Source organism: Octodon degus, unplaced genomic scaffold, assembly GCF_000260255.1.
Source record: "Octodon degus isolate 3935 unplaced genomic scaffold, OctDeg1.0 scaffold00130, whole genome shotgun sequence".
In the NCBI taxonomy this organism is placed as follows: domain Eukaryota; kingdom Metazoa; phylum Chordata; class Mammalia; order Rodentia; family Octodontidae; genus Octodon; species Octodon degus.
In genome coordinates, this window is record NW_004524706.1 from 2,408,137 (window position 1) to 2,420,230 (window position 12,094).

The 12,094-nt window shown below is 52.0% G+C and overlaps 1 protein-coding gene across 1 annotated transcript; it reads left to right on the forward strand.

Moving 5' to 3' along the window:
- The first annotated feature begins 6,953 nt into the window (after window positions 1–6,953).
- Window positions 6,954–11,041, forward strand: Gjb3 (gap junction protein beta 3). The gene is made up of 2 exons (XM_004641001.2): window positions 6,954–7,270; window positions 9,929–11,041. Exon 2 carries the CDS (start codon window positions 9,963–9,965, stop codon window positions 10,755–10,757), a length of 795 nt encoding a protein of 264 aa, XP_004641058.1. The 5' UTR covers window positions 6,954–7,270; window positions 9,929–9,962; the 3' UTR covers window positions 10,758–11,041.
- Window positions 11,042–12,094: the final 1,053 nt, after the last annotated feature.

A 12,094-nucleotide genomic window follows, 5' to 3' on the forward strand; every position in this document is an offset into this window, starting at 1 on the left:
CAGGAGGATGTGATGTGGCCCTGAGGCCAAATGAGCTTTTTTTTTTTTTGGTGTGGGGGGGGAGGACCAGGGATTGAACTCAGGCCCTAGAGCTGGCCAGGCAAGCGCTTATTCTACTGAGCCATCTCCCTGGCCCATTGGGGCAGCATTTTTAAGGAAAGAAAAATCAGCCTCGGTCCAATGCAGCTGAGTTCAGAGAAAGATGCAACTGAAAGCTGACCACGGGAGTCATAAGGTTTTTCAGGCACCCAGTGCTGCAGAGAAACAGGCAAAAGGGACTTTTTTTTTTTATCTTTGAGGACACAGAGAGAATCTGAAGAGATAAGGCATTCTTTGGAGTTGAACAAAGGGAGGCTGAGGCTTTTATGGCCTTTCAGGGAGGGTGGGGTTGGAATTTAAAGGGGATGTCTGGATTTACCTGAGGAGCTGACTGGGGGGTTTTCCTTGAGGCGGGAAGGGTGGAAGGTACCCTGGACTGAGTTGGAGAAGAAGAGGGGAGGTGGTCTGGGGAAAGGTGGGCTTTTGTTCTAAGGGCTTCAGCCATATTAGATGACCACCACAATGATTCAGCAGTTTATACTAGGGCCAGAACTTATCAGGGAGTTAGCCCTGGGGACCTCTGCAGGAGCAGTTTTGGTGTCCTGTGAGAAGCAAATGCCTGCTTAGAATAACTTCAAGAAGGTGTTAGGGGTGGGGGTGGAGATGCAAATCACAGCGGCTCTTTTGAGGAGTTTTTCTGGGAAGCAGATGTTGGAAGAAAAATAGGGTCAAGGCAGGTGGGGCGTTCTTGGTTTTTAGATGGAGAAAGATCAGCAGCTAGGCATAGTGATGGGGGCCTAGAATCCCACCTCACCTCACCCCCGACCATCCACCCCGGGGATGCTGAGGCAGTAGAACTGCATGTTCAAGCCAAGTCTGACCTTTTTTCAAAATAAAATAAAAAAGGAACTGGAGGTGTAGTTCAGTGCAAAGGTCCTGGATTCCACAACAGTACTAGGAAGGAATTAAAAAAAAAAAAAAAAGATTGAGAACAACCACCATGCTTATCATAACCGGGAAAACCCAGCAGATTAAAAGGTTAATAATAATAATAATAATAAAAAGACTAAAAGGTTAATGATAAAAGGGAGAGGGTGGGAGTGGAGAAAGTGCCTGGAGGATGGGCAGGGTGGATGCTCAGCTCTCCTGGAAGAAAAGCGAGTCTGCAGCCTAGGTCTCGGAACACTCTTCCTCCTACTCCGCAGCCCCCACACGCGCTTGGCAGGGCTGGAAATCCCTCGGACGCTCAGACGCCACGAGACCTCCTCCTGCTCCTGTGGCTTCTCTGCTGCAGACACACAAGGGCTGCTGTAGCCCTGGAGGGGAGGCGAGCCTGGGAATCCCCTGCTGAAAGGCTGCTCAGAGAACTAGACAGAGGGGTGGCCTGGGAGGCAGCCAGGCGCACGCCTGGGCAAGATGGGTGCAGTGGCTTTGGAGCTGCCACCCCCAGATGGCAGGTGTGGGGCCTGAGGGGAGTGAGGGTGGAAGAGGAAACTGCCAGGCCCGGGTGCAACCCAGCCTTGCCCGAGGCCGGGGACGGCCTACGTGGCCACCCACACCTTCCCTACTCAAGGGACAGAGATGTTAGGTGGGGCAGCAAGATCGCTAAAGCCTGTCTGGCAGAGTGCAGAACTCTCCCAGTTCACTCCCAAGAGCTAGCCAGTTGGGGCTGGGGGGCGGGGGGGGGGGGGGGGGGTAACAGCATCTTGCCAGATGCCAGGAGGAAGCGGCAACCTCGGGTGGGGTCAGAAAGACAGGGACTGTGTGATAAAGTCAGCTGGTCACTACAGCAGAGTAACTGCACACACAGTCACCACACACACTAGCCATACATGCCACCCACTACGTCCAGACCACACCACCATCGCCACAGCTGTGCACATGCACAACCACACACACCAAAACACTTACACAGGCTGCATGCAACCACTGAAATACACAGCCACCCAGGGTGGTTCTCTCTCTTTCTGTGTGTATGTGTGTGTCTGTGTGTGTCTGTGTGTGAGAGAGAGAGAGAGACAGACAGAGACAGAAAGACTGAGAAACACACACACAAACACACACACACACACACACACACACACACACACACACACACACAGAGTCATCCCTCGATGGTGAGCCCCCAGACTTGGCAACCATCTCAGAGAAGGCTATGAAGGGTGAGGCTGAGAAGCAGAACAGAGTCTTGAAGTAGGGTACAGGGAACTGAACGCCGCCCTCAGGAGAGCACTGAGTAAGGTGAAACCTGCGGGGCAAGGGTCAGGACAGCACTGTCCAGGCAGAGGGCCAGAAAGCCACAAGGAAGCAGCTTGTTCAGGGACACTGTACCGAGGCATGGATTCAAGTTAGGAAGTGAGGCAGGATGGGGTCACTGCTGCCTCCGCAGCCAGCCTCGGGAGAGTGAGTCTTAGTCTAGTGGTAACGACAAGTCACTGCAAGACTTTAAAAAGGGAGGGACATGACCTGATTTGTATCATTATAATACTGCTTTAACCAGAAGAAACCAAGATACTAACTTTTATCTGAATTCTCAGAGAGGTAAAGGCATTTCTAATTATGACCAACCTCAGAGGCCACAAAAAATAAGATTAATACATTTGGCTACCTAAAAATGTTTTAAATCTGTACGGCAAAAACTCCATATGAAAAGTCAAAATGCAAGTGTCAAATAGGAGAGGGGCTCTATTTGTATCACAGAGGGTTTGTTTGTTTGTTTGTTTCTTTCTTTTTTTTTAAATTTTTTATTTATTTATTTGTGGGGGAGGGCCAGCTCAGCCCACCAGGGGACGGGGCTGGCTGGCATGTGGTGCTGGGGGATTGAACCGCGGTCCCTTTGTTTTTGCTAAGCTTGTTCTAAGTAGGTGCTTTGGACCACTGAGCCATCTCACCAGCCCCTGTTTCTTTCATATGTAAAGAGCTCCTAAGAAATAATAAAAAAGTAACCATCTAATAGAAAAGTTAGCAAAGGACAGATCACAGAAAAACAAAAGTGGCTCCCAAATACAACAAAAAATACTTAACCTTAAAATAAGAGAGCTGGGAAGATAGCTCAGTAGAATAAGTGCCTACCTGGCAAGGGCAGGGTCTTGAGTTCAATCCCTGGTATCACATAAATAAACTCTAAAAGAAATCTTCTTGGGGGTCGGGGAGAGATGGCTCAGTGGAATAAGCACTTCCCTGGCAAGCACAAAAGAGAGAAATAAGGCCAGCAAGATAACTCAGTGGTCTAACGTGCCTGCTTAGGGCCAGGGAGATGGCTCAGTGGAATAAGCACTTCCCTGGCAAGCGCAAGGGCCTGAGTTCAATTCCTGGTTCTGCCAACAATAAAGCGCCTGCTTAGGCAAGCACACAAAGACATAGGTTTGATCCCCGGCACCATATGCCATGCCAGCCCCACCCCTGGGCTGAGCTAGCCAAATAAAAAATAAATAAATAAAATAAAATAAGAGAAATAAAAGTATAGCAAGAAGGTGCTCCAGCAACTGGTAGCACTCGAGTGCAAGGTCAGGAGAAACATGAGCTCTTGCCAGGCATAATGGCACACACCTGTAATCCCAGCACTTGGGCGGCTGAGGCAGGAGGATCACTGCAAGGTCAAGGCCAGCCCGAGCTACAAAGTGAGTTCAAGGCCCACCTGAACTGCATCTGAAGACCTTGTCTCAAAAAGACAAAAATAAAATAAAAAATAATGATAATATTTTTTAAAAACCCTCTTGAGTCACGTGACAACCCAAAGTGATATATCCATGGAGATCATTTGGTAATACTTATCGAATTTTTTATTTTTCTTTTTCAGACAGGGTGTCACTTTGCAGTTCAGACGGCCTTGAGTTCACTTTGTAGCCCAGGCTGGTCCCAAACTTGCAATGATCCTCCTGCCTCAGCCTCTCCAGTGCTGGGATTACAGCGTGTGCCATGTCACTCGGCTCCATTAAATGTTTAAATCAATACCTAACTTTAATTTGTGCTAATATTGTTTGAACAATTAAATGCCAATATTGCCAGGCATGGTGGCCTACGCCTGTAATCCCAGCACTCAGGAGACTGAGGCAGGAGAATCAGCAGGAGGATCACTATGAGTGCAAGTCCAGCCTGGACTACATAGTAAACTCAAGGCCAGCCTGAATTACACAGTGAAACCTTGTCTCAAAATAATTTCTTCTTGGGCCAGGGAGATGGCTCAGTGAAATAAGGGCTTCCCTGCAAGTGCAAGGGCTTGAGTTCAATCCTTGGTTCTGAAAAAAAAAAAAAAAAAAAAAAAAAAAAATTTAAATGCCAATATCTTGTACTCTAAGTAACTGATTTAAGAGTAACAATGTGCAATGTATTAATCATTGTTACCCTCCTATTGTTTTTCTGAAATTTTTTTTTTCTGAAATTTTGAGGGTTTTTTCTCTTTCAAATAAAATTTAAAGGGCTAGGGAGATGGCTCTGTTGAATAAGCACTTGCCTGGCAAGCACAAGGTCCTGAGTTCAATCCCTGGTACCACAAAAAATTAAAATTAAAATTAAATTACATTAAAAAAGAAATTCAAAAACATATACTTAAAAATGAAAAATATATATACTTTAAAAAGACAAAACACACACACTTAACTTTAACCCAAAAGTTCAACTTCTAGAAACAAATTAAATAATGCTCATCAGCGTATATTCACTACAGTGCCAGGCAGCAGGGGGACACCTGGGACCCCAGCTACTTGAGAAGTTGAAGCAGAACCACTGGTTGGAGGGCAGCATGGGCACCTAAGAAGACCCTGTCTCAAAATGAAATAGAGGGCTCAAGCTGTATCCTAGTGGCCTTGTCCTCTGGCTTTCCTCTCCAGTGCCTAAAAGGAAAAGAGGGAGTGAGAGAGAGAAAAAAGATGCAGCCTTAATTTTCATCTAATGAGATCAATTAAATACACGCTTTTCAGGTCTTTAAGTAGGAGGCTGCTCTATGTCTACTGGTAGGGAATATGTCCAAAGTTTTATTATATAAAAGCCCAAAGCCCAGTAGTAAAGATGGCATACTTTAAACAAAAAATAGGTTAAACAAAAATGATCTCTATAGCGTGATAGACAGTTATTATAATTTTTCTTTTTTACATAGTTAGTACAGGGTCTACAGGGTCTCACTACACAGATCGAACTTGTAGTGATCCTTCTGTTTTCCGCCTCCCAAGCTCTGGGATTACAGGCGCTGCCACCACTTTGTGATAGACAGTTATGACTGAGGAAGGAAAAACAAGACCTCCAGGCCTGGTGGGCGGGTGGGCCGATGGGCAGTCCCAAACCCCCAATCTGGTGCGTTAAGACTGGCCCCGTAAACATGCGAGTATCCGGGGCTGCGTGGGAGTTTGGTTCTGTTTATGAACTCACCTGAGAGGGAAGAGATGGGCCCCTAGGATCCTGGAAGAAAAATAGGGGATGTCAAGAAGCCAAGGGAGGAAGGCTTTGAAAGGGAAGGAGAGGCCAGCTGTGGCAGGTGCGGTGTTTTTTCGTTTGTTTGTTTTGTTTTGTTTTCTTTAATGTGACTTTGGGGGGTAAGCCATTTGCTGACAGTATAAGAGTGATCAGGAGAGGAGGACACGGGCAGAGCAGCAGGCAGGGGGCAGAGACGTGGTCCCCACTGTCACGTGCACACATCCACACACTGCGCATGCGCAGAGCCACCTCAACAGTCTGTGCCCCGGTTTGGTATTTTTTTCATTCCTTGTTTGTTTGCTTGGGGGCAGGGGTTGTTTGTAGTGTAGTTCTTTGTTTTTAAGACTGAGTCTGAAAAACAATAACAACAAAAAAGGGGGGGTAGATGGCTCGGTGGAATAAGTGCTTCCCTGGCAAGCACAAGAGGCTGAGTTCAATCCCCAGTTCTGCCAAAAAAAAAAAAAAAAAAAAAAAAAAGACTGAGTCTGGCTATTAAGGCACGGCTGGGGACTGGTGAGATGGCTCAGTGGTCTAAAGCACCTACTTAGAACAAGCTTAGCAAAGCACAGGGACCGCGGTTCAATCCCCAAGCACCACATGCCAGCCAGCCCCACCCCCTGGTGGGCTGAGCTGGCCACACACACACACACACACACACACACATACATACATACATACATAAATAAATAAATAAAGGCAGGGCTGGCCCCAACCTCATGGTGATCCTCCAACTCAGCCTCCTAAATCGTGGGATTAGGGGCGTGCACCACCATTCCCCAGTTTTCTCATTCCTAAACGCAGGAGGGATTATACCTGCTTCTTTTGGACCTATAAGAATGAATAAAGTCTGAAACACAGCGCGGCCCAAAGATCTCTCTGGACTAACAATTCACTCTTATCCTCTGCAAAAACGTGTCTTGGGAGTCCATCTCCCTAATTTGGAAGACAACAGGTACCTCCTGGGCAGGTGTGATGTATGGTCACCGAGGTGCTGGCGATGTAAGTCACCAACATCCAGACGGGGAGTAACGCCTGACTGTGACTAAGACACCCGGGTTCCCGGGGAGGCCGGAAGCCACGGGGTTTCCCAGGTTCCTAGCTGCGGCACACTGATACATAAGACAAAGCGTCCTTGTCCACAGAGCCCAGCCCAGGCCCAACGCGAGCACGGGTGCCTCCAAGCCCTGCAAGGGGGCTACGTGCAAATCACGGTCCCTGTCCCCAACCCCACCCCCAGTGCCCCGGACAGGCTCTGACCCCCTTGCCCACCTCCGGCCATGGTTAGCTCTTCCCTGCAGCTGAGGCCCCCTAGTGTTAAGGAGCAAGGGGGCTGGCTCCCAGGAGTGTTTTTAAGCAGGGTCAAGACACAATTAGGGTCAAAGGGCAGGCAGAATCCCCGCCTTACACCGGGCGGGATCAAGACCTGCAGGGCGCGGACCCAGTATCCGTGGTAACCAGCGTGGGCGAGTCGGATTGCAGTCCGAACCTCGGCCAAGGCATTTAACATTTTGCAAAGTACCTCGCGCCTGTAATTTCCTCGGAGGCTTTACCAGATCCTTGACCATGACTGCGGCTGCTCCCACTCCATGCCTGTGCAAACCGAGGCGCGGAAGCGCCAGGATCCCCTGCGGAGCTGGCCCCGGGGCCACGTGGCTGCGACGGGATTAGAACTGCGACCCTCCTTGGCCCAGGCTCCTCCCTCCCGCCTCTCCTCCCCCTCTTCCCCCTCCACACCGCCCCAGTGCGCTCATCCCCAGCACTGGGCTAGGGTCTTCTTCGCCTCTGCCACGAGCTCGCGATCCGGGTTGCAGCACCGCCCACGGTAAGTGTGCGGGAGGGGAGGTGCGGCCCCGACGGCGCCCGCGGTGGGCTGGCTGGGAAGTGAAGGGACCCTTTAATGCCCCGACCCCCCCCCCCAGCCTGTTCACCCCTGGAGGCTGAATTCCTATTGCTGGGAGGCCCCTGGACCTCCACTTGCCCTGCGTGAGCACCAACAGCGGGAACCCAGGGTCGGGGTGGAGTGGGGGTAGGAGGTCTGTGTTGGGGGGGGGGTCCTGTGAAGGTGAGGAGCAGGCCCGGTCAGGTTGGTCCAGGGGCCGGTAGCAAACGGTTGCGCAGGGAGCTGGCTTGGGGGGCAGGAGGGGGTCGGAACCGGCTCCTCCAGCCTTCGAGCACATTCTTGGCCTGTGAGTCTCATCCCTGGGGTGTGTCCTGGCTGTGGACTGCGAGGGGAACGTTGGGGCCCGTAGCGAGCTGCGCCCTAGAGCGCACCGCGGGGTGTGAGAGAATGCAGCTCCCGCCTCCCCTCCGCAGCCCGGACCTTCGCAGGTGAGGAGCAGACAGGGAGAGAAGTCTCAGGGTTCTCATACCAGTCCGGGAAAGCAAGAGTTCCCTTCCTTGAGAGATAAGGAAACCGGGTCAGCCACACTGGAGAATTGCTGGGCCCCAGCCAGCCTGCCAGTGCTAAAGCTGAGACTCAGTGCAGCTGTGACTCGATGTCCAGTGTAACTCCACAGCCTGCCCTAGAGCCCTGGCTCAGCAGGGAGGAGCCCTCGCAAGCCACAGGTCCTGTCCCAGACTGAGTCCCAGAAGACAGGTGGCCGGCGGGCTGAGATACCGGGAAGATGCTGTATGTTCTCTTTCCTGCCCAGCATGCCCGGCCTCCTGGCCCCTCTGAGTACAGCGCTCCCTTCCCACCATTCAGCACTGACTGAGGACCTGTAACGTACCAATAAATAGGCAGTGGTGAGCAAAGGGGACACTCCTTGGGGAGACAGATGGCAAGTAAGACAAAAAAGCAACGATTTAATTTCAAGTGGTGATTAAGCATTAGGAAGGTGAGAAAAGGGGACCAGAGCTGAGTGACTGGGGGCAGGTTCCGATCTGGGGAGCCCCTAAGGTGAGGACGACGTTTGAGCCTAGGGCTTCATAATGAGGAGAGTTAGCCAGATGAAGTTGTGCAGGAAGAACCAGCACAAAGCCCAGGTCACCAGTGTGACCAGAGCTGAGAAGCTGGGTGAGAGTACGGGAGACCGGAGAAGGCTGGAGAATCTAGGCTTCCAGCCTCAGCAGTGGAGGAGAGAGTTCAGAAAGGAGTGGCACAGTTGTGGTTGGGTAGACTCCAGGGACACAGGAAAAATAGCTGGAAGGTGAGCGAGGAGCCCGTGGCAGTAATACTGGTTAGAGTGACAGACGCTTGGACCAGGGGGTGGCCCATAGGTTTCTCCAGTGTTTGAAGGTGCAGGCCTACACAAGCACGCGGAGAGGAGCGTGCCCTCACCCTGGGCCAGCACACCCATACACAGTACATCCTGGACCGGCCCCACCTCACCTCTGAGTCACTCAGGGCTAGGAAGTGTAGGCCAGAGCCCATCTCCACACCACAGAGTCCCAGCAACCAGCATGGTTGGGAGTGGCTGGGGCTCCCCAGGCCTGCACATTGAGGGGGGTTTATCTCCATATTAGACCCAAGGTTCCCCCGTTGCCTCCCATCTTCACCACCTGATGGCTGATACATTTGTCTTTTTTTTTTTGAGGCAGGGTCTCACTATGCAGTTCAGGCTGGCCTTGGGCTCACTTTGTAGCCCAGGCTGGTCTTTTTTTTTTTTTTTTTTTTTTTTTTTTTGTGGTACCAGGGATTGAACTCAGGGCCTTGTGCTTGCCAGGCAAGCAATTATTCTACTGAGCTATCTCCCTGGCCTCACCCCAGGCTGGTCTTGAACTTGCAGCGATCCTCCTGCCTCAGCCTCCTGAGTGCTAGGATTACAGGCATGCACCTCCACACTGGGCCAAAATACCTGTTGGCTGAGAAACCCTCATGGCCATGCCCCTTCCCCAGCCTCAGTCTCCCCACTCTGTAGAATGGACTTCCACCCCATCTTCACAGACGCTATTGAAGCATCCATGAGGAAACAGAATGAAAAAGCTGGTCTGGGACAGGTGTCCAGCAGAGAAGGGGAGGGGACATGGTGGGGAGCAAGGGCCTGGCATGATAGCCTGGACTTACATCCACCTGTCCCCTCAAGTGAGTGACCTGAACTTCACAGTAAGGAGTAGCCAACCCTTCTGAGCATCTACAAGATACTATGGGTATTTTAATCTTTATGTCACTTATCAGCATCATCTGTAAGCAGGGAGCAGAGTTAACCACCCCCCTTCCTGGGACCAATATAAAGGATTAAATGAGATCTCGCACATGTAGTACTTAGCTTTGCTCCTTAAATGGTCATCTTCATGTGCACATGTCCCCTTCCTCCCAGCTCCTTAGCTCTGTAACTTTGGGTCACTCATAGAATTTTCCCTATGCCTTGGTTTCCAACCTGCAGCTTGGAGAGAACAGTAGTTCTGATCTCATCGGGTCATCATGATTGAACGGGTAAAATACCACATAAAGAGCTCAAGACGGTACCTGGCACATACTGAATGTTCAGTAAGGGTCCCCCACTTGTTAGTATAATGGTTTTCCCTCTTACTCCCTCAGGTAGGCAAGGGCCCCGGTGCCCCCACCAGGCACCATGGACTGGAAGACACTCCAGAGCCTCCTGAGCGGCGTGAACAAGTATTCCACAGCATTTGGGCGCATCTGGCTATCGGTCGTGTTCGTCTTCCGGGTCCTAGTGTACGTGGTGGCTGCAGAGCGTGTGTGGGGCGACGAGCAAAAAGACTTTGACTGCAACACCAAGCAGCCGGGCTGCACCAACGCATGCTATGACGACTACTTCCCCATCTCCAACATCCGGCTCTGGGCACTGCAGCTCATCTTTGTCACATGCCCCTCATTGCTGGTTATTCTGCACGTGGCCTACCGCGAGGAGCGGGAGCGGCGACACCGCCAGAAGTACGGGGAACAGTGCACCAAGCTGTACAGCAACACTGGCAAGAAGCACGGCGGCCTGTGGTGGACCTACCTGTTCAGTCTCATCTTCAAGCTCATCATCGAGTTGCTGTTCCTCTACGTGCTGCATACCCTCTGGCACGGCTTCGGCATGCCGCGCCTGGTTCAGTGTACCAGCGTGGCACCCTGCCCCAACACTGTGGACTGCTACATCGCGCGGCCCACTGAAAAGAAAATCTTTACCTACTTCATGGTGGGAGCCTCGGCGGTCTGCATCGTGCTCACCATCTGCGAGATCTGCTACCTCATCTTCCACAGGATCATGCGTGGCCTGGGCAAGAGCAAGCTTTCCAGGGGCCACAGCGCCTCGTCCTCCACCTGCCGCTGCCACCATAAGCTGGTGGAAGCCGGGGAGCTGGGTCCTGACCTCGGCGATGCCAAGCAGGCTTCAGCACCCAAGCTGACCCCGATCTGATCTCAGGCTGGGGAGCAAGGTAGAGGGCTCCTAGGGGTGCTGGCTGCCCTCACCTTGCATTCACTATGCTATCCAGTTTTGTTTGTGCAGATAGCTTCAGGTGCTGAGTGTTGTGCTCTCTTCCTGGGCACAGGTAACTCGAAAGGCCCTACGTTTGCCTGAGAAAGAGACAGTTCAAACCTGTAACTGCTGTGGGCCTGCAAGGGTGTGCTGGGCTGTTCCTAGGAGGCTTCTCCCTGGCCGCAGGGAATGATGGGGCCAGGCTTCTCTGGAGAGATAAGTGCTTACCTGTGGAGATAGCAGCAGGCAGAGGGCCCCCAGGGCTGCCAGAGACCTGAGGTGCAGGACTTGAGCCCTGAATCCCCATGTGGAAAGGGCTCCTCCTGCACCAGGCCATCGGGAGTCCTCAGAGTGAGTGGAGAGAGACAGCAGCTCTGGGGACCCAAGCCCTACTGAAGACACCCAGGGGTCCTCTCTGGGTCACGGCTTCCCTCAGTAGCAGCTCCCCTTCCCAAGTGCTCTTCCCCGTGACCTCTGGCAGTGGTGCTTCAGTGTTTCTCCCCCTCTATGTGCTCGGCCTGGTGTCCCCTGTTGCCAGAAACTCTGGGTATACTGGGTAAAACACCGCCAAGGCGGTTTCCTTGAAATCAATAAAGCTGTGTTTTATACATGTCTGTTCTGTGTTTAATTCTCCAGCACTCCCATCCACAGCTCCCAGAGGGCAGAGAAAGTAGCCCTGGAATGGGGAGGAGCCCTGGCTAGGGGTGCCCCTTGAGTAGGGGCTGTGACCTCTAGAGCTAGGGTTGCAGTCCAGAGAATCCACCCACATGGGCCAGGATCCTAGCTGTGGCCACCAGAGGGCGCTGTGCCCACCTAAAACAATCTGTAGCCTTTTAAGTTGGACTCTGCCCTTGCCTTGAGTAAGCAGTCTCTGATTCTCATCACAAACTACCCTGCCTCCTTTTGTCACCCAATCACTGCTATCACAAACCACATCTCCACTCTGTTTACACACAATCACTACTGTTCATACTTTCACACTGCACACGCAACAGGCCACGCAGCCTGCTTCCATGCGCACACGCAGTGCAGTCCCAGCCTCAGCCAGCAGTTGAAGCACATTCCAGTGGTCCCCCCAGCACCACCCCGCACCCCCGCAGCCCAGAGAAGGAAGCTGACTGTGAGGCAGTAGCACCTGAGCCCTGGCTTTGCCATCAGGGAAAGACAAGCCCTCACCCATCTGCACTAGCCCTGCCGACCGACCGTGTCACAGCCCCACTCCCCACACTGAGAAATTCTGGGGGCCCAAATGTCTCAGGCCAGACCAGAGTGAGAAG